Below are 25,824 nucleotides of genomic sequence, written 5' to 3' on the forward strand. Positions count from 1 at the left end.
TGTTGCATTCCAGTAGAAGGGTGTGCAAATATAAACACAACACTCGCACCAAATACCCAGTAGATTTAAACTAAAAGATCAACATCACCATCAGCAAAGAAGACGTATGAGGAAGAAGTTTATTGAGGAGCGATACAGAGACACAGAAATAACAACTGATGCAATTCCCCATTAAACGTTATGCCCTCTGCTAAACAATGCCATCTCACTACTACAGGAACCATGGTTGGTGTTGTTGCTGTTGTCTTCAGCTGGATATTTTAACTGTAATTCTCTTTCTACAATAGCTTTGGCAATACAGAATTGTTATTCATGCCATTAAGGCAATCTAAATTAGAGAGAAGAGAGCATTTAGTGAATAGAGACGTAGAGAACAATTAAAGCGCTAGATCCTTGATGAGGTCATTATAGTCCACAGGTACAGTACCTCCTTATCATTACCTATATACATCAGAACACAGTTTAGGCCCACGTACACGATAACAAACTGACAGAGAGCACTTGAACATTGACAATACCACCTTAAGCTCCGACACCGATGCTGACTGACTGGCCGAAGTGGTAGTGAGAACTGAAGAGGGGACAGAGAGCAGGGGATTTCAGTAGAGGGGAAAGAGTGCTGGTTTTTTGATGTGCATGGATATGGATGTTTCAAACCTGAGGAAAAGACTAAATGGAAATGTCTCAGTGCTTGTACTTTGATCGCTCATAGAGGGACTTGTGTTTTGCCATGTTAATCAGCATTATTGACATTTATTTTTAAGTGGCAATCCCATCCATCTTACCGGTCAGCATCTGAATCGGAGCTTAAGGCTGCGAGGGTCACAATTTGACCATTGATACAGCACAGGTGGACACCTATGACAAGGTTAAACGCATTATTGAGGCTGTTTCCATATAGAGAATACTGAAAGTGCTCCTCAGCCTTGCTATGTGTGTATGGCTGCTACTACATCACAGGAACAACTCACAAAAAGTCCAACATTAAATTACCCCCAAGGGTTGATGATTCATTATTAACAGCTTTGACCATGAAAACAAACACAACTGAAACGCCAACAAACGTGCAGACAGACGGCACATGCACACATGTCCTTGCACACTCATACACGCACAGTATGACTCACACATACACACACAACACACGCATATACACACACACACATACTAAGATACAACTTCTGTTCCTAGGAGAACATCAAGCAGATAATGAACACTTATGGGGCAATGTACAATAAATAATACAATACTAAAACAAACTTAGCCTACATATAGGCAAATTAGTCCCTCCCCCCAGACACATACACACACGCACACACACACACACAAACACACACTCTACATACACACACTCACATGCAATAAAAGCAGCTTATGTGCCATGCTGCATTTTGGAATGAGTAGGGCAGTGCCACTGCTGAGTGTATTTTTATGTATAAGCAGCAAGTGGGAATGGCGAGCAACAAGCGCACATACACGTACACCACAAGACAAGTACCATACTGTACATAGATATATGGACATCGTCACCTGGCAGGAAACCAAGGGTCAGAGGGTAAAGACTTCAGTGTCTGCACTAAGAAGAAATTGGGGGGTAGCAGAGCCATGGCTAAGAGAGAGGGAATGGATGAGGGAGAGTGAGAGGTGAGTGGAGGCCTAAGCCAATGAGATATGAAGAACCCCATGAGATGATTATGGTGGGGCTTGTCTTGTAGGAGATGGTGGGGGCCGCCGACTGGGCGAGAGCATCAGTAATAATGGAATGAAGAGGGAAAAAGTGTCAAGAAAAGAGAAGAGATTAGTCTTCAAACAATTAACCAACAAAATTAATTTATTTAGCATTACCATTATCATAAAAATAAGGAAGATCATGTTGGGTTTCAGTGTGTGAAGGATATGCTCACCTAGGGATACTAGGGGGGGCCCTGTTGGGGCGGCTGGGGAGCCTGGGGGCTGTCGCGCTATTATTGAAGGGCCCAAGGGGTCCTGGGCGGTTCGGGGGTGGCGGGGCCCCTCTAGGAGCCGGACGCTGGCCTGAGGACATCCTCCTGGGGGCAGTGGGGCTGGGTGGGGGAGACCTGAGCAGGAGAAAGGGTATAGCATAGATTAATATCCAGGGAGGAAAGAACACAGTTTTCAACAGTATAAGACATAGTGCTGACTAACTATATGCACAAATATATTTTGATTGCAACTGAAAATATATGCATTTGGTGAAAATTACAGCAAACAGCTTTCATGTTGAACAAAAACTTTCAAATGATTAATTTTTCCCCTTTGGAAAACTAATGAAATTGTGCATGTGCTAATCTGCTGTCATAACCACTGGCTATTTTTGCAAGCAAGCATCTGTTTTCTCCTTAGTTTCATACCCTCTGAACATTTTTGTACCTTTGAAAATGCTGAAGGCCACCGAGAGCAGCCTCAAGAATCACTGCACAGTGACTCATTTGCATATAGGTTTAAGCTAATAAAGTGTCCCTTACTGGAACAGAACTAAATATTTATTTTTCATTTAAAAAAAAAAATCCGGCTGAAGAACTTGTATACTCACTAATGATGTTGGACAGTCGCAGAGAAAAAACTCAACCAGAGACATCAATTTGTGTGCAATTACTTCAGCTGCAGCTTACCTGCGGCCACCACTGGATCCGCCCACCCAGGAGTTGTCGACTGGCGGAGGCAGTGGGGTGGAGATGGTGGTGGTGGATATGTCTCCAATTATGGCCAGGGCCTCCTTCAGTGCGTGGTGGGTCCTCAGAACCTCGTCCCTCCTCTGGGCCTGCTCCTGGGATTCGTCCATCAGAGCGTTCTGGTCACCTGCAGAGTACAACTGAGCCAACAGCTCCGCATTGATGAAGTCCTTCACCTAGTGGCACAGAGAGGTACTGCAAGTTGATGAAGCATAATGACAAGAATGAAGAGATTACAATCAAAATTTAAAAAAAGAGAAACGGCAGAAAATTCTGCATAGAAGAAAGAAGGAAGAAAGAAGGACAGAGTCATGGGCAGAAAAGGTGCAGTGCAAAGTTTTTTCAGAAAACATCTGGTACTGATGACCATAATCTAGGGCACTTCAAGGCACATATCTTTTGATCACTCAGACAATCAGTCTAAATCACTTATGCATGAATTATTCAGCTGGTGCGCTTTTATGTAATATTTATTTTTCATTATCGCTTATTTGTTTTTTCACAATTGTCCTCTTTGTAACTTGTGCATCTTTATTTCTGTCTCATTTGTTTTTACTGTGAAGCACCTTATAAAAAATTTTCAGAAAGGTTTTTATAAAAAGTTATCATTCTTATTATTCTTAACAATAATAAAAATAGTAGTAGTAGTATGAGGTAGTATGAGGTAGTATAGTATAGTAGTGTAGTACTTGTGTATTAGTGTCCATTCATTTAATACAGTGACAAACCAGGAAAGGTATCTTAAAGGGCTGTATCAGTGAGCACTGAATGAGTCCTTGTTTACATTGTTGATCATGAGGTGCATGATGGTCTTGGGCATGAGGTCCGGATGCATTTGTTGACAATCGCCATGTAGGAATCCACCAGATTACGGATGGTCTCCACTTTACGCTCCAGCTGAGGGTCCATGGAAAAGTTCTCTGAGGTGTTGGAGGTCTCACTCTCAACCTGCAGACAGAAATATGAGAGAAAGGGGAAAAAAGAAAAAAAAAAAAACAGTCAACTGAAATGACTGAGGCACTTAGATCTGCAGTAATCAATGGGATTATATGGATGTTTGTATTTTGTGGGACTGATGCCTTTTTTCTTGAGATAATGCAATGTGTCCCTTTTACAAAGTAAAATGCAGAACATTTTAGAGGTATTTCCCACATCTTCAAAGGTTGAAAAATGAAATCGATTCATGAACTGAACAATAAGATTCTATAGATATATGAGACAAATAGTAACATTGGAAGTGAGAGCTAAGGAGTCACATGCAATAGGCCAATTAGAGGATAATTTTAAGGAAATAGATGATATATTAGGATCAGACTGAGTAAGAGTGATAGAGTACAGCTTTATGGGTTAACCAAGGCTGAGAAGTAGTCCATACACACACAACACACACACACACACACCGAACAAATAACAAGCTAAAGAATGAAATGAATGGGACTAACCGTGGCAGTCTTCTCAGGGTATACCCCAGCACGCAGGAGAGAGGACTTCCAGCTGTCCACATCGTCCTGAGAGTCACAGGCCAACTCCAGGGTGCGATTGTCCTTGTACACATTCCTAAACACCACAACACAAGATATAAACTACATCCAGGGCACAATTAAAGTACGGGCGGAAATCACCAAAGACCTCATCTTGCTCCAATACAACAAAACAGCAACTGTGTCATAATTAACCCCAAGGTACTGGTGAGGAGGCATGTGTTTAATTAAACAAATAATGAAAATCGATCGAGAAAAGAAAAAATCCGAGGCACACACCCTTATTTGCAGTGGCTGACGCATGGTAAGAAGGGTGAGCCAAGCATCTTGTCAGCAATCGCCCTTGAACATAAAGGCTTTTTACCTTTTGCATGTGCACCTTGGATTCTTTTTCTTTCTGTCTGTCTTTTTTCTTTCTTTCTCTTCTTTCTTTTTCTTTCTTTCTTTCTTTCTTTCTTTCTTTCTTTCTTTCTTTCTTTCTTTCCTTGTGCCCGCAGAACAAAAAAATGTTTAAAACCTGTAGCCAATGACAGTCCAGTTAGGTTATGTGCCTCCCTTCATATGGGATTTGTTGTTGTTTAGCCTCATTTTTTAGGTTTTGATTCCAGGAGGATTTCATTCTGTTGAATGCCTGTAGACCAAGGCACTGTAAACTATGACATACTGTAATGGCTTATGACTCCAACAGTTGGATATACAGTAGAGAGTAAATTATTTCCCTTGAATGGGACATCCAATACTAACTAACTTCAGACCTGATGCTGTATATCTTCCACAGGTCCATGGTCTTTTGATGTAGCCATATGAGAGCAATAGGTTTCTCAATTCAATTCAAGTAACTTTACAACATTTTCAGGCTTTCAAACATGAATTCTGGTTTACTATCCTATCTCAGAATGTACAAGCTTTTTCTTGCCCCTTCTTTTGTAATCTTTAGGAAACAACTCAAAACCCACCTATTTTCACTGTGCTGTAATCATAAATCTTAAATACCTCATTTTCTACTGTTGCAACATGTAAGATTCTCTATATTATATTGCACATTTTTGTGGTGTTACATTGTTTTTACTGAAGTCTCCTTTTGTTTCTGTTTTTCTGTTTTATGGTTGTTAATTGCACTGACATTCTTTGGTGTGATGTTGTACTTTGAATAAACTTTGACTTGACATGATTTAATTGAGATGAGGTATTTTAGTATTTCGCAACCCTGAATACTGTCCTTAAAAAAATATATTGTAACAAGTTGTTTCTTGAATGCCTGCAAAATACAAATCACAAAATTCACAAAAGGAGTGTCAAACACATGTATGGAAACGCTGCCCATCTGTAGAAACTCGCATTGGATGCACACATACAGTACATAACACATAACCCAAAACATATTTCCATCATTCCGCCAGCACACAGGCCTTGAACTCTCTGACTCCCTCTACCGTATGTGATTGCGATCAAGAGCTGTGTTTTATTGGCAGCTACATGAATTGCAAAAGCATTAAGTGGTCTAATGGAAAGCAGAAAATTAAAACAGCGATCGTCGAGTCTTGACTGACCTTGACTCTGTATTGAAAATGGAGAATATGTGCTTGCTGGACATGAAACTCTTCTCAACATCGCGGACCTTCAGGTTGTCCAGGGGGAGCATGTATTTCTTCTCCTTCTCCTGTGAATGAGGAAAACAGAAGGTAGGGATGACGAGCGTTTTTATTGCTCTGATACAGACAATCTGCTTTCTTTGTTGTTCTCTGTTTTGCTTTTTGTGCTAAGAGACAAGTGCAAACAACTACTGTGTGATGAGAAAGGTGAGGGGGGGGTTTAAGGGAGGAAGAGGGGGTAAACGGGGAGAGGAAAGAGGGGTAGAGAAAGGAATAGAGAGGGGGTGACAGGAGGGAGGAGGAATGGGGGAGAAATGAGAGTGGGAGGTAGAGGGGTTGTGGGTGGAGAAGGGGGAAGCAGAGCAAAGAAAGAAACAGAGAGAGAGAGCACATGTGGAAGTCATTACAGTGTGGGTCAAGACACAGTCGTTCTTCACGGTGAGTTTTGCCGGGGAGGGCCGAGGAGTGAGGAAACTCTCTGGCTACGGCAAAGAGAGGGAAAATACAGATGTACAGAAGCACTGGAGGGGCCAGAGAAAGCACACTGCTCGAGCACAACGTCCATCTTCCCGAAAACAGACCCGAGAAAGGCTATGACAGCTTCTCACTGAGCCTGTGACAGATGCTGAGGGTAAGTTCAGGGAGTTCAGGAGGAAGGAGGAAAACCCGAGTATTCGTTTGCGCTCCATCCTAGCCTCCATCTTTTCCTCAATCTCTCTGTCTCTTTTCTTTTATCCCTCCCCCTCTATATTTCTTCGATATTTTTTCTTTCCATTCCAGAGGGGCCCACTTCCTGCCTGATTTTTTTTTTTTTGAAGAGAGAGAGAGAGAGAGAGAGAGAGGCAGAGAGGGAGAGAGAGAGATTAAATGACAGCCTGGCGTTAAAACTCAACATCTGGTAGTGCTTAGCAGCACACAGAGAACCAAGGAAGGAGGGAGAGCAGAGAAGTTAGAGGGACGGCTGGTGAAGAAAGAGAGACCAAGAAGAAGAAACAAGAGGTGGATTTCCGAAAGATTTGTGAAAGAAAGCCCGCGTCTGGTCTGATGTTCCCCGAAAGTGATGGTAGATGGTTGCAGGTAAGAATTAAAGGGATAGGAGGGAAGAAGTAAGGGCAAGAAAACGCTGCAGACCCTTTCTGTGTTGTATTCCCCAAGGGGTCACTGCAGCCCATATATGGTCACATGGGTCCCTCCCTCTTCCTCCCTATTTCTCTCCCTCTCTCACTCTAACCCCCCTCCTTCGCTCTCTCTCTTTCCCTCTTTTTTGTAATATCCCCTCCCTGAACGTGCAGCCAGTCTGTCCCAGTCGTCTGAGCGAATGTGCCACGTCAAGACTGGATACTCTACATGGCCGGCATGACCAAAATGGACCGCGAGGGGACCGAGAACCGAAAGGCCGACCAAAACAAATAAACAAACCAACAAACGTAGACCAAAAGGGGGAAAGCGGCGACACGGATGGGGGCGAATCACAGTTTTGGGGGGCTCGATAGACGGGATCCCAACTCCTTGGTGCCAAAATGGAGAGGGGCGAAGGGAGGGCACAGACGGCAGAGCTGCGAGCATCTGGAATGGCAGAGACACCACAAGGCCTGGCTCTGACTCCGGCTCCGTCCACCCAGTGTTCAGACTACCTGTTCATTGTCATACTGGTGTACAGTAGTCTGCACATTGGTTAGACTGGGCACGGACCCTCTTCTGTCTGTCTGTCTGTCTGTCTGTATGTCTGTCTTTCTGTCTGTCTCTCTATGGGCCCATGATGTGGGCAATCCAGGTTTCAAAGATGTTTTTTTTTTTTTTTTAATCTGTTCCGTCTTCAGCCTCTGCTATTTTTATTTCTGTTTTATTTGATTCCATTTGTACTGTTAGGCATCCATGCTCTTCGTCTGTATTTTGTCCTATAAGTGCATTCTAACATCATCGTACTTCCTTTTCACTTTTTGTGGAATAAACATATATCACAGATTTCCTATTTTCCAGATTTGGACAAATTGCTGTGGAAATTAAGCCGTGTAAAGATCTCAATCCTGAGCCACAATGCCGAAAAAGATTTAAGTGTAAAGCCAAAAATATGTTACAGCCTCATAAAATAGTAAGTTCACAAAATTTATTGTATAAGAGCTGAATGAGTAAGTGTGCAGGCTGCTAGCCTGGTGCTCTGATGAAGATGTGGTCCACTGAAGGGGGAGGAGCCACTGTGGCTGCAAAGAATCAAACACAGGCCAAAGGAACGTGGGCCAATCAATCAAGTGGAGTTTGAAAATACAGTCAGACACCTCCAGTGAAGTTATTTAGGTGGGCAGCCAAAGCAGACCTGGTAAATTTAATACAAAAGACACTGATGTATGCTGCATGGCTGTGGTGTCAAATGACTGCGAAGGGGTGGTAAGAAAAGTATTTTGCAGATGCTGCAATAAATACCTCAGCAAAAGCCCCCAATGTAGAAGGCAAATAGCCTGAAGTTGCTTTACATTTGACTATAGAGTCAACTTGTTAGCAAATTTAAAAAGTCACTTTGTTAAAAGTCTGTGTTTGTGTTGGCCAGTAGTGAGTATGAATTATGAAAAGTGAGAATGTCCATATAACTTGGTAATATTTCCTCATTAATATGTGGGACATAACTTGTAGTATCGACTCAAAACAGTGAATGGATCGTCATTAAGAAGTCGCTGCTTATGAAGCTGAAGGTTCAGAATCAGAAAGGGGGGATATTGATATTTAATAGAGGGGTTTCTCCTCGCTAAAACATTGAAGGCTGATGTTTGGATTAAAAACTTGTGATTTTCCTGCCAAGAATGTGCGCAGTTCCAAAGTAACTGCCAACCACACCAAGAGAGGGAGGAGGGTGCGTGTGTATGTGTGTATGTGCATGTGTGTGTGAGACTATAGAAAGTTCAAGGAGTGTAAAACAGAAATATACAAGGCGACGCCAATGGAGTCTATAATTTCCTACATCACCACACTAACGTATCAAATAACAATCTGTAAACCCAACGCAGCGCAGTCCATGTGCTGTCTGAGCTGAGTATGCTTTCATTTATTTTGTGTCTGTGAGTGAACATTTGGTTGGAATTGGGACTGTTCCAAATTTGCAAAAAAAAAAAAAAAAAAAAGAAGCAAATGCTTTAACTCCCAGTGGAAAGAGGTGGAGAGAGAAGAAAGGCAGAAAATAAGGAGGGAAAACTACAACACAAAAGAAAAGATGAATGGAAAGAAAGAGTGAATGACAGGACTATGTCCAAATCTTGAACATCCTCCGCTGAGTAATGTGCTCCATCATGTTGATCATCTGTGTTTAAACAAGAATATGCACTCACAAACTGTCCTGTCAAATTGTCCTGTCACACCTGCCCTGAGCAGTGGTACTGATCGACCAGCTGCTGTCCAACTGCCAGGATTAAATTAGAGCGATCAATCACAGCTGCATGAAAATGTGTTTTATATTGGAGTTTGGAGAGGACACTATTGTCTCTATCAGTCTGAGCTATTGTGAAATTTGACTACACTGTGTATCTTGTGGACTCTTGCAACAGCACCCTGACAATAGGCTAAACAATGTCCAGTAAACAAACAGCAAACCAGCAAGAGCAGCGACTGGCTGAGAGAGTTGCAGTGTGTCTGCCTGTCTACACTTGCTGTGCAGAATATCCTCCAACCTGTACAGCAGGCACAGACAGGCAGATAGGCATCAGCCTGCCAAGCCAGCAGAATGGACCAAATGCTGCTTTCTACCAGTGCTTCATCATCATTGCCACACAATGGAGAGGACTTGTTTTCTTCCCTGACAAACAATCACATTGTTCCATTAATTGCTCTTCTCCTTCAGATCTCTTTTCACTAATGATTATACGTAAAAAAATAAAAAAAAACTGTGCTATAAACCTTTGAAGTTGGATTTTCCCTTACATTTCGCCTTAACTGGCTTCAAGGATAGAAAAAACATTGTTTTCCATATTATAGCACATACACGTTCTGTATCTGCTGGTTGCAACGCTTCACTGAATCTACATCATGCTTAACATTGAGTGAAATATTCAAACCCATGTTGCCTTTGTTTTATGGCTGCACCATTACATCACATAGAAAACAGCTATATGTCTTGTGATCATTTTGCACACATTTCCGTTAAATTCAGCATGACATATGTGGTATCTCTGGAAACCTTGGGATGTCCACAAAAATTTGAAATAAAGTTCTGCGTGGGTTGGAACAAAGCTCAGCCCTGCAGCATGCATTTGTAATGACAAATCCACCGATGGGACCGGCAGAGTTGAATTACGAGGGACACCTTTGTGTCTCCTCTCAAAAACACCCAAGAGACCAGTATGAGAAAACAGAGCCATATGGGACCAAAGACAGACCAAATCAGCACAGTGTGTCGGTCCTCTATGGTCTGTATGGTTCCATTCTGCACAACATCAAAATATCAAACTCCATCTAGCAGTCTAAACAGTAAACTTTGGGAAAGAGCAGCGGGCTAAACTCACCTCATCGTCCTTGAACCAAGACAGGCTCTCAGCGGTCAGCACAAACCAATACTCTTTGGCTCCACCCTTGATGATGCTGATGTTGTTGATGGTCAGCCAGCCTTTGCGGATGACCTGCAGGCAGGGTAGGGTCAAAGGTCAGATAATGCTACACTGTCAAAAAGAGAAAAGAAATAAAACTGAAAAGGGGGGCAACAACAACAACTCTTCATCCCATAATGATTTCTACAGAGACAATTCACCCCTTCTATTAAACGATGACAAAACCATACAAGTCGTGGGTAACACTCACCCAAATCAATCTGTGCAGATCATCAATGCTTAACATGTAATGACATGTGTGGGAACGCCGGGTTAGCCGTGTACATGTGTGTCTTTGTGAGTTACTCAGACCCTAACTCGTGACTGTATTTCAGTGCAGTGTCATTCAAGGCACTGTGTGCCACAGGGCCACGGGCCGTGTTAGCTTGTTAAGTGACCATCGTGTTAAGTGTTCCAAGCACACAATTGAGCATGTGTGTATTGAACATCTACTGTGTTAGGTGTATTAACCCTGCAAGCCCCACATAAACAAGCCAGTGGGCATAGCGCCAAGTGATAATAAGGTTAGCTTAGTGTCAGTCTTAACACAGCCTAAGACTCACTAAGGAGGTTACCCAAATAATTGCAAAGCCTTTTGGTGCACAGCACAAATGAGAGAGCTCTTTTGTGACTGGATCTGTGATAAAATACTAGAATAAATCTTTTTTTTTTTTTTTAACCATAGGAGTCATTTTCATTGCTGGCAAAACACAAGAAAATGATCAAATCTGGGTTATAAAGGGTTAAAAGATGTTTTTGGTTTAGCATAAATTCTGTCAATAAGTTCTGTCTAAATCTAGCTGGCAACCCCTTGTAGTCTGCAGGCCTTGGGGGTGTTAGAGAGTAAACCGTTTGAGTGTAAACTCTTACAATCAGGCCTGAGGCGGGAGGAGAGGAGGCCTGCAACAGGAAGGAACGAGGGGAATTCAGAAACTTGGTTGCACTGTAGAAAATGCAAGGCAACTTTTCTGGTGCAACATCTCTGCTAGCAAATTTCTCCTTGCTCCACCCATGTGATGTGACAAGAAGAAGACAGAAAACGAGACGTTCCTACAAAGCAGTGCTGTAGAGCACCCCGCAATGGGCAGAAGTGTTACTGCAGGCAGAAATGACATTGCAAACCGTAACCCACAATGAGCAATACTCACCAACAGACACCCATAAGAGGGCAGCTGAGATTCTCACTAAGGGATGGGGATGAAATGCAAAGTGGCACCTTGATGACACAGGAGGGGTTCAAACAAAGGGAGATGTCTCAACAACAGCACCAGTGATGATGGTGGTTTAAAGCAGTACCACCCAATTTGATTTTTTTTTTTTTTTTTTTAATTCTTATTTTTTTATTTTTCTGGGGCAAGGATCAACAAATTACCACCATACACCATTAAGGCAAGCAAGTGTGCACAAATGATGCCCAAATATGACATAAACAGAGCATGCATGGCTAAAACAGAAATTAATAATAATAAAAAAAAAAAGAACACAGAGGGTTCATCTAAGATATAATATGTGCAGTGCAAATGATTTACTCGGATGAAAGAGAGCATCTTAGGTCATGTCTCTTTCACTTCAGCATCTCTCTCTCTCTGCAGTAGCCATCCTCCCACTGTGTGGGTGCAGCATGCTGCATGTACGCTCCCTTGAGCTTGTGCTTTTTCTGTTTTTTGTGTGACACACAAGACGTGACAAATGCTCACCTGATTTCCTGCTGAACTCTGGCTCTTATTAGTCTGACTGCTCCTCTGCTGTGCACTGGGGCACAGAAACAACACAGGGATGACAGGAATAAAAAGGATGACAGGGAGAAAAAAACGTTAAGATACCGATAGTAGAGGAAAGAGAAAAGAAAAACAACAGCAGAAGAAGGCAGGGGTAGGACTATATCTTCAATTATATATGTGAGTCATATGTTTAAATGAATCTCTTATTGATAGTCCATTAACTACCCTAAGGTGCTGCTCCATCATATATATATATATATATAATCATGGTGGACTAAAGCTAATGGATGGCCTCTGGAGACAATTACTTAGCAAAGCCGATGAAGTCCTCGTGGTTAGTGTTGATGTAAGAGAGCTGAACATCAATCAGCAGCAAAACCTGCAAATATACATAGGAATAGCTCTATTTATTACATAGAGAATATGGTAACTTAAATATGGTTCATAATTCCAGGAAATTACAATGATAGATTTGGATATAATGCTCCAATTGTGTGTTTGTTCATGCATACGTGTGCGTGCATGTCATGCATGCAAGTGTGCAGACAAATGTGTAAGCACTGTGTCTTGCGCTTGCTAAGTAAGTAGACGTTACCTGGTCTTTGGCCCGACTCTCTCTGTCCCGGATATGAGCGGTCACAATTCTCTCGGTTTCTTCGCGCAGCCTGGGGAAGCACTCCAGCTGAAATCGTGTCACACAATTTGTCAGTATTCATCAGTCCAAACTCAAACCGGTTACCTGAAGTCAAGTCCCTTTCTTACTTCATTCTATCGTTTCCTCCTTCCTCTGCTCCTTTGTTTCTTTCTTTATACCATCTATCATCCTCAAATCCATCATCCATCTATCTATCATCAAAAGCCCTCCCCTGTCCTACATCCTGCCTTCCTTCTCCCTACTTTCCTTCCTTCCTTCTGTCTCTCCTCCATTGATTTAAGTCTTTATTTTGACACTTGTAGCATTGGGAGACACAGTGGAGGTGGCGAAAAGTTACCTTGTTGGAGCACTGGCGCACGGTGTTAATCAGTTCCTGGATGACCATGTCCACGCACTTGATGCAGGGCTCCTTAAGCTTAACAATCTGCTTCTTCACAATGGCCTCAAATGCCATGTCTGGGGTGAACAGCCCAGTCCTGAGGCCCACCAAGACAAAGAGAGAGAGAGAGAGAGGCACACGCAATAGTGATGAAGGCTATTTTCTATGTCTGTGATTAGATACCATAGAAAATACACTCTTTGTAGAAGTTGTGTTTTGGTGGTACTCTTGGTTTTGGTTCCACATTTATCTCTGCTTTTGATCTCAATTTTGGTTCTACTGTTCTACTCATTGCAGAACTAAAACGGCTCTCATTGCAATATTTTACTGTGATAAAAGTGCAAATTCTAAATGACGGACCTTCAGCTGTTAGTATTTTTGATTTATTTTCGATGAAAAAATTCCCTGTTTCTTTCATTTCAGTTTCTATCTAGCATGGGTGGCATTTTTTTTTTTTTTTTTTTTTTTGGGTTGTGGTGGTCTACCGCCACTGATTCAATATAGAAACACACAGAGAGGCTGAGCTGAGCGAGAAAAAAAAGAAAAAAACAGAAAAATGGCATACTCCTCCCTCGTTCATATATTCCCATCCAAGCCATATATTTTTAGACTGTTGGCAAACCACATCCAAACATCTGTTTTGTATTTTTGTTAACCTGTCATGATGTCCGCCATGTTAACTTTTATGCATTTGGCTGTCTCGTCTGTCAACAAACTATAAAATGGAATGAATCATGAACGGGTACAAAGCAGAGAGTAGCTGCTTCGTTAGTGAATATATGCACGGCCTGTGCACTGTGTCTCTTGGGGAAACACTGGTGAGATTGGGCTGGCAGGGAGGTGCACACAAAATAGGTTGAAAAATGGCTGTGGCACAGGAGAGGAGGATGTAGAGAGTGAAAAATGAAGGAGGAAAAACTTACAGCTTGGTAACGAAATTCCCACCTGATACCATGGATGTTCTTTATAGCATAGCTGATCTCTCGGCGCATCTCCTTCTCATCACACTCCATCTGAGGGGGACAAAGAGAAAAAGTTAGAGGACATAAAAAAAAAGAGAGAATCTGGATGAAAAATGACAAAACACAAAGGAGGAAATGGAGTAAAGGTGAGAGAGGGGAAGCAAACAACAAGAACAAGAGGAGAAGTGGGACAGACAAGACACCGTGACCAATTTTAAAGTCTGTTTGTTCAGGTATAGCACCTTGACCAGCTCAAAGGGGAAACGCTCATGAAAGATGCGGTTGATTTTAGCTCCACCGGACAGCTCCACTGTGTCCACCTGGTCTCCTGACCCTTCAATCCTCTTCTCAAAGTCCACAGAGAACTGCTGCACCATCCTAAAATAAAAAAAAAAAAAAGATGAAATCAAATAAAAAAAACAGCAACATAAAAAGCATTGACCTCTCATTTAAGGTGTCAAAGAAGGGGAATTTGGGATGAACACTGCAAAAAATGTGTCTCACTGGTTTCAGGAATTTTTCAGGGACAAGCATAAATACGACAGAACAAGGCAGAATGAGGCAGATCAGCCCACTAGTATCAAGCAAATATGTAGAACATGAGGAAACATATTCATTAACACTGAAAACAAGTGGGTTTATCTCATCCGAGATTTTTCTCTCAATTGCTTTTTAAAAAAGCAAGGTTTTTAACTCTAAATATGAGACTAAATGACTTGTTAAGATGGAGATTTTTGTAGTGTAAGGACTTATTTCTCCAATGTAAAGTGATTTTGCAGCATTCATAATCTTCTGTGAACTGAATATAATGTACAGACACTTGTTGGGGAAAAAACAAAAACACAGAGTGCTACTGACTGCAACAGCTGCTTGGTCTTGCGGGACGGGTCATCAGGTCGGTATCCCCGGTATTCTTCGGCCTCCTTGTCCAGGGCCAACAGTTGGGACTGCAGCTTGCTGCGGAACGCTGGCAGCGTGTCCCGGATGTGGTTGGTCAGTTGCTATGGAAACACAACCAAACAGCCAACCAAAATTAAACAAATTATAATCACCTGTGACATCACTAAGCAGATTATATTATGGGCATTTTGGCTCTATGGAGAGGTTTCCCAATTTAGACTGCAATGCACAACACATCATTTCACTGTAATCAAACAGGAAGCAACACAGATCCAGAAAAACAAGTAGAAAGGATGTGGAATGCCTGGCTGAATATGATGCATTAAATTATTAACAGCTGAATTGTAAAAATGACAAAAGCTGTTGAGTTTTCCATCTGCTGACAGTCTTGCATTACTGACGAAGGGGCACCGTATACAATAGTAGCAAATAAAATGGGTCAGCGTCTTATTAATTATGCAAAGTGCACTTGGGAAAAGCACTGGGAATAAATCTAGGATCACCTGGTTGAGCACTTTCTGCAGGCGCGGGGTGCCCATTTTTTCAGCCATGTGCCTGTACGCAGGGTGGGACAAGAAGAACTTCCTCTCCCCTTCCAAGGCTGCCTTGATATCTTTCTTCCCATCAATGTCCTTTTGACTGCGATTCACCACCCCAATATAACCTGGGAATGAATAAACAAAGACCCAGATTAAGAGAAATAATGTCTGATAATCCTGGGAGGCAGGTGAGTGAGAGGCAGGGATAACATGAAAACAAGAAGCAGTGGTTAAACGGGATCAAATTTATCCAGTCAGTTGTTGCTTTTTGCCATTTAGCAAAACACACAGAGAGAGTGTGAATGTGAAAGATTAATAGAGGCCGACAGAGAGAAAATGCAATGAAAAGTGAATCTTTTTCACTATTTAACACACATACACACACACCTCTGCGCAGCGGCAGCAGCTTGTTCTCCAACACATCTCGGGCGTCCGTGCCCTCGTCCATCAAATCTAGCTTGGTGATGACGCCGATAGTCCTCAGACCTGGTGAGGGGTCAAAAGGTCAAAGACTGGAAATGTTGAAATACTTTCTGCAGGTTTTCTGTTTGGTGGCACTGTTTGCTACAATACAAGTGACAGTGCATGAGTGTAAGCATGTCCGGTTTAATCTTTGCACTTAGAAAAACATTCCCATATATGTTCTCTCATGTCTCATGCCATCATCTAATAAATATTTAAAATCACTTCTGCTTTTCACAAGATAGTCTCCCGTCCAACTCCCTCCCCACTCTGTCCTGGGTACTTTGTCACTTGAACCTACTACTTCTATCTTTTTTTTTTTTTTTTTTATCTCCAGACCTTTCTCTTTTCCTCCTCTCCATTCCGTTTGCCTCTTACCTCTCCCTTAAACTATACTATATTCCTCTAAGAGAAGTCCTATCCATTTCCTCATCCGCTCCCTCGTTTCTTTTCCTTTCACTACAACCTACTTGCCTCTCTCCTTTCCCCTTCAACTATCTCCCTCTCTTCTCCCTTCCTTGCTCTCAGGGTCAAAGTCTTTAGGCATTTAATTAATTTCTGTCCTCTTCCTCCCTTTATGACTCTTCCCCTTTCTCCCACCTCCAGCCTTTTTTCTTGATTATACACCCCTCTTTTCACCCTCTTGCTTGGCTCTTTTCTTCTTCATATCCTGTCCTCTTTCTCCTACTTCCAGCTCTTCCTTTCCTTTCATCCACCTTTCTTTTTCATCTCTCTTCTGTCTTCCAGCCTAATTCGCCTCTGACACAACCTGGAGTGAGCATCCTTAGACATTTTAGGAGCATTTATTCTGCTTCTTCCCTTCCCTTTTACCCATTCTTTGTGTGATTCTTTTCCTCCTCTTTCCTTTTTCCAAGCTCCTTGACCCTGTAGGGAAGGTCTATTTTCACTTGCCCCCTCCAGAGAAATCAGAGCGCAGGGTCAACCACAGAGCAGCACCCTTGGAGCTGGTACAGATTTAGTGTCTTGTTCAAGGACGCTTCAGCAGGGCGTGTATTTGCCGATTTGGGCTTGAACCCAAAACATTTAACTCCCTAACCACAGAGCCACTTTTCCATCCCCTTTCCCAACTTCCTAACTTTCCCTTTCCTCCTCCTTTTACCCCCCTTCTCCTTCCTTACCCCTCCTTATTCCCCTTGTCTTACCCTGGGGATCAACGTCCTTTGCCAGTTTAAGGGCATCGGAGTTGGCCAGGTCAGTGTTAGCTGGTGTGACGGCCAGGATCAAGCAGCTCTCTCTGGTGATGAACTGCATGATCATCTCCCTGATCTGCTGCTCGATGTCAGCAGGCTGGTCACCAACCGGCACCTTGGTGATCCCCGGCAGATCGATGAGAGTCAGGTTCAACACTGCACAGTCAGAGGAACACCACTCAGTCAAAGAATTGATCATGTCTGTGTGATATTTCTGTGACATATCATTATTCAAAGGGGAATTGTTGTCTCCTTTACATTAATTTAGCTGTGTTGGCCCCCTGCAGCTCCACAGCTGGAAAAATCTAAATATTTGCAATTATGGTGCAATGGTGCAACTACAGAATAAATGTCCATAGGTCACGATGTGAATTTCCAAAAACGAGCCAAACCTTAAACAATGACACGTACTGGAAATGATCCTGAAATGGATCCGTGAGCAAATTTTGGATCTGAGAAAAATGACTAAATTTATCCCCACGGCTAAAAAAAAAAAAAAAAAAAAAAAGTGGATACAGTGGATATTGCTTGCTTTAACTGTCAGATCCATCAATGCTCATCAACATGATCACCTCCCTCCCAAAATAAATAAAACAGAGAAACAGAGAAAACTTTCATTTTTGACTCTTAGCATGGTGTCATACTGATGTAGAGAATACCTTACATTTTCCATTGCCATTCAAATGTGTTATTCTGATGTCTTTGGATATTTTTCAGAAAAAGTAAAACAAAACAAGCTTTCACAACCGAGTTTATGACATCAAATAATGTTCATGAGAGCTATAATTTCCAAATGAGTTGGCCCTAAGAATAGCACCATTAGTTTTGAACCAGAAAAACTCCAGAAACCTTAATAAAGTCAACTTATTTCAAATTTATCTAACTGCAAGTGTCTGGTTTTAGAGCATGGCAGTACATACTCACTACTGTAGAGCAACTGATCCAACATATCTGAATGCTGAAATTAAATAAAGATGGAGACCAAAGACAATCTCTTTAATTTCTACCAGGATAACCTCCGCTTCTTCCCTTAATATCATGTGGAGTCATTCATGCAACATAATTCAGCAAGCAAATCAAGCCCAAAACCATATGCTTTTTTTAATTATAGCCCAGTTGTTGAAATATGCACCACCAACTAGTCATGGAAAGAGCAGGACTATAATGACTCACAGCTTCGCGTGGTGTACTTAAATATCTTATTGTGTGCTATCACATGACAGTGAAATGACAGAAGTTGGGAAGTGAAAGAGTCGGGGTTTCGCACCGTGAGGGGAGTAAACCCGCAGGTTGATGGGGACAGGAGATATGCCTTTGTTGGCCCCCGTGACACGGTCGGTCTCTGCCTCGATCTCCTGACGGACCTCATCAAATTCTGTGAACTTCTTCCCTTTGCAGTGTAGGAATTCAGCCCATTCTGAGAAGATGCAAATGAAGAATACATAATTAAGATTAGTGGTGTGTGGGAGAGAGATTGTGGGTGCCGTGAGTGTCTTAGAGGAAAATACCACCAGTATTAAAGGAAAACAAAGCCAGCAAAAAAAAAAAAAAAAAAAAAAAGGAAAGAGGCGTAAGACTGTGCATGTGGGGGTGTGTGTAAGTGAATGTGCGCCCACCTGCATTGGCACTGATAAGCTGCAGAACCAGGGGCCTGCGGGTGACAATACCAGATCCACGGGGCAAGAAGTCCCTGGGGAAAGACAGCCAATCAAAATCCATTCTAAAAAGCACAGTCAATCTAAACACTTACTACAGAGAGTGAGCAAGATGTAGGCGGCATAATGATCTTCTCCTTCAGGCTTTTTTCTCTGAACTCTTGAAGGGCAAGTTTCTTACAATTATTAGTCACACCACATATGATGGCATGTCAACTGTACTTCATACTGTACTAATAATTTAAGATACTGTACCTTAAATTTAATTCTTAGATATGATTTTAAAATACAACAACTCCTGTAGCTTTTAGCTGCCGCTGCAACAACAGAGTGTTGTTCATAAATGTGCAGGACAGTGAGACCTGACAAACAACAGTTCAAAATGAAGAGCTGCATCGCTGGCAGGAAGAGGAGCTCCCATTTAAATAAACGATGACTTCACCACCTACGAAATTGTGTGTGCACGCACATATGCATGCCACACACCTGACAGCTATCACGACTAACTCCCACGCTAAAGACCTGTGGTGAGCAACCTTATTAACACATATTGATCCTCGGAACTCCCTCAAGCAGGTTCAGGTGCGAAAAAAAAAGTGGAGTCCACATCTTTGTGTCCACTCAGCGCTGTGTGAGCCAGCTCTGGACAGACGGGCCATTACTCAGCATCACGGTTCTCAAGGATGGCTAGAACAGGACAAAATCTGTGCATCACTCTGGAACTAGAGACAAGCGTACCAATTGCACTGGCTGGTCACACTCAAGAAAATATAACTCATGGGATGCCACTATCTTTTTACAAGCATGCACTAATCAACTGGAACACACACAGCAACAAAAAAAAGTCACAATAACCAGTGTCACATTATCTGAACCATATTAGACAGATTGCAATAATGAAATAAAAAGATTACCAGGTCTACCTCTTCCTACTGCTAGAAAAGTAAGTTACTGGAGGGGATTATATTATATTATAGGAAGCTACAGGGTCCTGCAGAAATTAATCTTCAATTTGTAACACCCCACTATATTGAAGAAATTAGGTCTAGATTTAATTATTACTTTACAGTGGGTAGCAATGATAATTTTGGCTGTGGAACCTTGGTCCATACCTGAATCTGACATTTCCAGACTCAGTGTTTTATTTATGGTGCCTGAGGGGGGCCAAGCTTTAAGTACTTTCTCATGTATAGCACTAGTGACAGTATATTATTATAATTATTATTGTTGTTGTTGTTGTTGTTGTTGTTTTATACCTCCTTTTCTGTTTCAGATGCTGTTACCAGCATGAATTCCACTATCTACTAGGATTTGGGGAATGACTGAATATTTGTTTTAATATAGTAATAGTAGTAAATCTTTCTGCAACTGACCTCATTATTTGTTTAGTGTGACCAAAACCCCAGGCAAGATTATGAATATTCATCATCATATTTTTTTTTTTTTTTTTTTTTTTTTTTTTTTTTTTTTTAGCAGGAGGAGTAAGCATTGCACAATAAATGTATGATGCAACTGAAAAATAGGCTACATGCAGCAATGTGCCTCTGCTTTCTCTCTTTTATGCCAAAGAGAAAATAACACCGTCCCTTTTAGGGTTAATGGCACACATAAATGCCATTTGAAAGGATGCCTGGTAGCTGCAAAGAAACAGATATTTCTAGGTTTGTGAAAGAGACTGCCTAGAGTTGGTGCTGATTGGGCTGAAATCCCCAAGGTGTTGCTGTAACCCAAATACTTCCTCCCTCGCCTATAGTATAAGACAGGATTGTGTGTTAAAAAATAGACTGGTGATGACTAGGCTCTGGTAGTGAGGAGCACATCAGGGGCACCAAAATGAAAGTCTCTGCTCATCACTGCACAGTCTATTCCACAGTTAAACAGCAGTGACTTAAGGCTGGGGAGAGATGGTCTGAACTCTGCCCAAAGAGATTGGCTCCATAGGCCTCTTATGTCATCCTCAAGGTTAACTGGAGAAGGGATTATCCTATTTCTGGTGGTCAATTTTACCTGCCCACAAAGTTCTCTAGTACGGAGCTTTTCCCTGCGCTCTGGCCACCGACCACCGCGATTTGCGGCAGGTCCAGGTTGCAGGCCTGGCCGATGGAGCTGAAGGCGTCCTGCAGCCGGTTGACCAGCGGGATCAGGTCCTCCATGCCACGGTTTCCCATGGTGCCTTTAGACGGAGGAACTCGGGATCAGCGAACGGAGAGAAGGGGGTGAGGGGGGGATGTGGCGCTGCTATATTAGTCCAGGATACCGCGGTGCTTGTTGATGTAGTGAAGTCATCTAGCCGCACATTGCCCCGAGCCAAGCAAGGGTCGGACCGACTGGGGAAGCGAGAGAGAGAGAGAGAGAGAGAGAGAGAGAGAGAGAGAGAGAGAGAGAGAGAGAGAGAGAGAGAGAGAGAGAGAGAGAGAGAGAGAGATGAACAGACAGGGACAGACAATTGCGCAGTTGCTTACCACCACCACAACCATAACGTCCTCTCTCTCTCTCTCTCTCTCTCTCTCTCTCTCTCCCCCTCTCCCTCTCTCTCACCCCCTCCCTCCCCCCACGCATACACACACGCACACTCACGCAAGGCAGGCACATATATACTTTCAAGGGCATTTGCACAGTGGAGCTCCATAGGCTCCATAATCACATTGACGAACCCGTGCACTCAAAGCTCTGCAGAGCAAACACGAATGTCGCTAAATGCACAGAACAACATAATAATGCATGACGCTGAGTGCGCTGCTTTCAAACAACACGGTGATGCACAGCTTTAAAGACCTGTACTGGCTAAAAAATATGAAAGTAAGACAATTATTCATTTGTCAACAATAAATATTTGTTATTGGCTTACCCCGCCTCAAGATTGCCTGTGTGTATTCAGTGTCCGATGGTCCCGGTCGCTGTCCAGTGCTGAAACGACGCGCAGATCAGGCAGCAAAGACAAGTGACAAGACCCTGCGCGATTATACAAGCACCACCTGCAAAGGTGGGGCATCGGCTTTATTTCAATGTCCTGTGCATTAATTTTGTCCGCCTGTGGCTTTCGTTATGGTCCGATGGATGTCAGAGCGGTCTCATCCCGAACACAAATTCGCCTTTGCCAGATTAATCATTTTTTCCCCTCTCCTTTCCGCGGTAATTGCGAAGCTGCGCCTCGCCTCGGCACCTAATCGACGCGCCAGAGGACCAATGACAGCCGCGGGACTGGAGGCAAAGCAGACAAACGCAGCGCCTCATTGGCTGAACTGGTACAGGTTAGGCTTATCAAAACCCGCCTCCTGTTTACATCCGTGCCATTTCTGCCGTCGTGAGTCATGCGGCACGGCTGCGCATCGCTGCAATAGGACTCGATGCGTTCTTGTAGATCCCTGCAGTAAGAACAGGAACCAGCTGGCGTAAAATTTCATACATGTACTCCCATTTCATATACGATGCGGGGGCGGTCATTTTGGTCACCATGATTTTGTATATCGAAACAGTGCAGCTATAAAACACAGGCTGCTGCATCTCATATTCCATCGGTATACGTGATGGAGTGTGAGGCCTACAAGGTTCTGCAGCAAGTGGATGAGAAGTGTGATGTTGGGTCTCTCATTGCCATTGCAGGCCGAGGCTGGTGGAAGCTGTCATGCGGAAAGGACGCTGCCATTATGTCTTAACGTCAGGCCAGCCAGCATCTGATCTGTGCCACATGAGGACTATTATCTCTCCTCCACTGGCTGCCGGCATCGGCTCCCATCAGTGTTAAATGTTTAATCTGAGCACAAGCATCTTTGAGGAGACATCTCGTTTGCTCCACAGCGATTATTGCTCACAGGTTGAGAAGACGCCTGCACCACATAACAGCCCATGAGCCCCCGCGCGCCGCCTTCTTACTCAACAAATTGTTAAAGTGTATCAAAGAAAAATCCTATTGGTTTAGTCGTTATTTGCCCTTCCCATTAAAGTCAGGCCACCAAAGCTTGGTCTTGGACTATGATGTAGTGTGGTGGAATGTCACTAGGTGGCAGTAGCAGTCCAGACTTACCCTGTCTTCTTGTATAGAATGATGAATTGTGATTTATTTATCTGGTAACCACCTTTGCTAAAAGCACAACAGTAATGCTAGGCAAATATCCAATATTATATATGTTTAAATTTCAATACAAATATTATCTTGGATATCACTACTAGTATTTACAGGAATATTATAATGATGTGTTAAGAATATTATTGTAATATCACAGTAGACTAATACAGTAATTTCACTGTAAACCTACTGCTTAAAGACTAAGTCCCTGTAGGAAGTAGTAGTAATGTTGATAGTAATGCTGATACCACAACAAGGTCACTATAAACTCAATATATGACTTCTTATTGGCCACATCTGGGTATATGGTTAACATAGTTGCTTTTCCCAGTATAATTCAAGTTGCCATGCTTAAATGAAGATATCTATGAAATGTCTTCAGTATGTAAATGATATATTTGTGAAACATCCAGTTCTCTGAATAAGTAAGGTTGCTTTTCCAGCTTTTTCTGTTTTTATAAAAAAAAAAAAAAAGAGTGGTGCTAACCCAATATATTTCTAGGATATTATAAAAAAAATATTGACAGACAGTGTTGTTGACTGGATCGTGTCCGTGGTCCATCTCAAATTCAACCCCAGTGACCTTACCTGCCGGAGAGAGGATGTCCCAGTCTGAGGAGAGGTATCCAGTGGCTTCTCAACTCGTGCCAAAGATCCTGTTTCCTGAGGAATCTGGGGCAGCCAGCAACAGAGTTCATCTTTATTTAGGTCAGTGTTTAGGTGGGCCTGGTTTTAGATCAGCACCTAGCAGGGTTACCTCCAGACTGAGCTGTCTAACTCCTTGTCACCTGGCTGGGCCTGAATGAAGCTTATACTTGCTTACAGACATCACATTTCAATCTCATGCAGCCACATATCTTCACATGTGTAGTAGTAACAATACTACCACACTGTGAGCCTATTTATCACAAAAGAACTTTAAAACTACAGTACATTATAGCGTAGATTTTGGTGCTCAGAGATGATATTGTGGTTAAGATCCCAGGATGTGCCCTCGCTGGTTTGATTCAAAACCTGACAAAATTGTGTGTCTTGTGTCCGCTATTGGGTTGTCATTGTCTCATCACATTTTGCATTTGCACTCTCTGAACTGAATATCATAACATGATAAGCATGGCATGTCCTAGCTGGTCACTTTCATGCCTAGGAAAATGTTTCAAGGAACAGAAACAGAAGTGTCTGCCTCCTCCCTTTTATTATGCAGCACTACCATCAATGATAGCAATGATACTGACTGCCACTGTGATCCTCAGTGAAGAGAAACCTGTACACAACCTTCAGTGTACAGTCATCTGTGTTGGTTAGAGGATTCCCAAATATTCTGGAAAGAAAACAGGCATCCATTTTGTGAATTGATAAATCTGAAACAGACTTGAACCCAGCCCTGCAATGATTTGTATTTACATTTGACCTCTTCAACTAACTTGGCAGTTTGCCACTACATCCATTCCCATTAAAATGGGCCATAGAACTCACCGCTCAGTCTGGCTTTTGCATATTAAGTCCCTCAGAGGAATGTTTTTCTGCTGCTCTTGTTAGGGCACTCGTTACTGGCTGTTTACATCTCAGTGGAGAATATTACAGAGGTAGATACTCTGCTATGAGCACAGATGGTGAAGACTGAACACTTAAGTACTGAAATCCTGTTCTTGGGAGCAAATGTATATGTAATGACTGTGACTGTGTGTGTTTGTGTGTGTTTATTTGTGCATGTACAGTAGTATGTGTATTTTAGATTAGAGACAGATGACTTGATGCTGGTGAAGAGCGGACAGAGGTCATTGGCTTGAGGTCAAAGGGAGGCCAGGGAGGGTAGGTATCAACATGTCGATCCCCATGCGCCAATCTGTCGTCACCCTGAATCATCCATTACCCACGCTTCATTGCAGTGCTGTGTTTGGACAGAAGATGGTCACAGCTCACAAAATGATTTTACTGAAGCAACATGGAGCAGCATACGAACAGAGGCCCTTTTTGTGGGTAAGATGACTGTTAATGCGTGACCTGAAAGGGTCCAGACAGAAGACACAGTTGTTGGAATTAATATAACCGCAGATATAAATCTGTTTCCGGAGATAACAGGGAATTCGGTTGACCCTGACTCTTCTCCTTCCTCTCTCAAATGAGATTACAACATGGTCAGTGATATGCACCAAGGGACAATATAAGAGCTTCTGTTTAAAGAAATGAAAACAGATCAATAGTTTGGTTATGAAAGATTGTAACTTCTATATCCATGCCTCCACTTGTTCAGCTGTTCTGTGAGCCTCATCTCCAGTGTGAGGCAGAATTATGACAGACTCTCCCCTTTCTCCATTTTCCTCTTTTAAGCTGGTTTGATGGCAAATTTGCTACTTCTTGGCCCGGCTTGCACCAGAGAAAAAGGGCCCGTTGTTAAACTGTCATCAATAGGGAAAAAACAGTTGCCTCATTACATAACATGCACCTTAAAGCTGCCCACTCACAAACTGCATGACACACACACACACACACACACACACGTACACACGGAATGGCAGTTATGTGTTTGAAAAAGTGGTAGGAAAATAGGAATTTATTGAAACTGTTAAATATATGTATTATGACCAGTGGAATCTCATAAACCTGTACTTATGAAACAGCTTGCCTAAAGGCCAGTGCTCTGTGTGGATATATTACTAGAATTACAACAGACAGGAATTCCATTATTTTTACACTGTGTATTTAGATGATGTAATGTTAGCAAGACAGAGAGACATGTATTAACGGATGGACAGGTTACAAGCAAATACTTTGGGGACAGAGCTGTAAACTATATGGACTCTTTTGCAGACTGACAAAGCCATCTTTATCATCAATGTGATAAAGCTGCAAGATTCTGATTTTGTTTGTTTTTGATAACATCTTTAATGATAAGCATTGCTGCTGTGTTTTTGCATTGATCTTCCTGGCAGTCACTTT

The 25,824-nt window shown here is 42.5% G+C and overlaps 1 protein-coding gene across 1 annotated transcript; it reads right to left on the bottom strand.

Annotated features, from left to right (window-relative positions):
- Positions 1-101: 101 nt before the first annotated feature.
- dnm3b (dynamin 3b) lies at positions 102-21,982 on the bottom strand. Its single transcript, XM_030075275.1, is given in 22 exon segments — positions 102-1,735; positions 1,905-2,078; positions 2,634-2,869; positions 3,478-3,521; positions 3,524-3,641; positions 4,136-4,250; positions 5,725-5,834; positions 10,254-10,367; positions 12,032-12,086; positions 12,364-12,434; positions 12,651-12,737; positions 13,048-13,186; positions 14,035-14,102; positions 14,294-14,429; positions 14,910-15,052; positions 15,455-15,615; positions 15,878-15,976; positions 17,116-17,319; positions 18,431-18,580; positions 18,780-18,853; positions 20,826-21,145; positions 21,667-21,982. Coding segments are annotated over 21 exon segments (2,502 nt in total). The 5' UTR covers positions 20,987-21,145; positions 21,667-21,982; the 3' UTR covers positions 102-1,692.
- Between the last annotated feature and the right edge of the window lie 3,842 nt (positions 21,983-25,824).

The sequence above is a fragment of the Myripristis murdjan genome, chromosome 17, assembly GCF_902150065.1.
Source record: "Myripristis murdjan chromosome 17, fMyrMur1.1, whole genome shotgun sequence".
In the NCBI taxonomy this organism is placed as follows: Eukaryota; Metazoa; Chordata; class Actinopteri; order Holocentriformes; family Holocentridae; genus Myripristis; species Myripristis murdjan.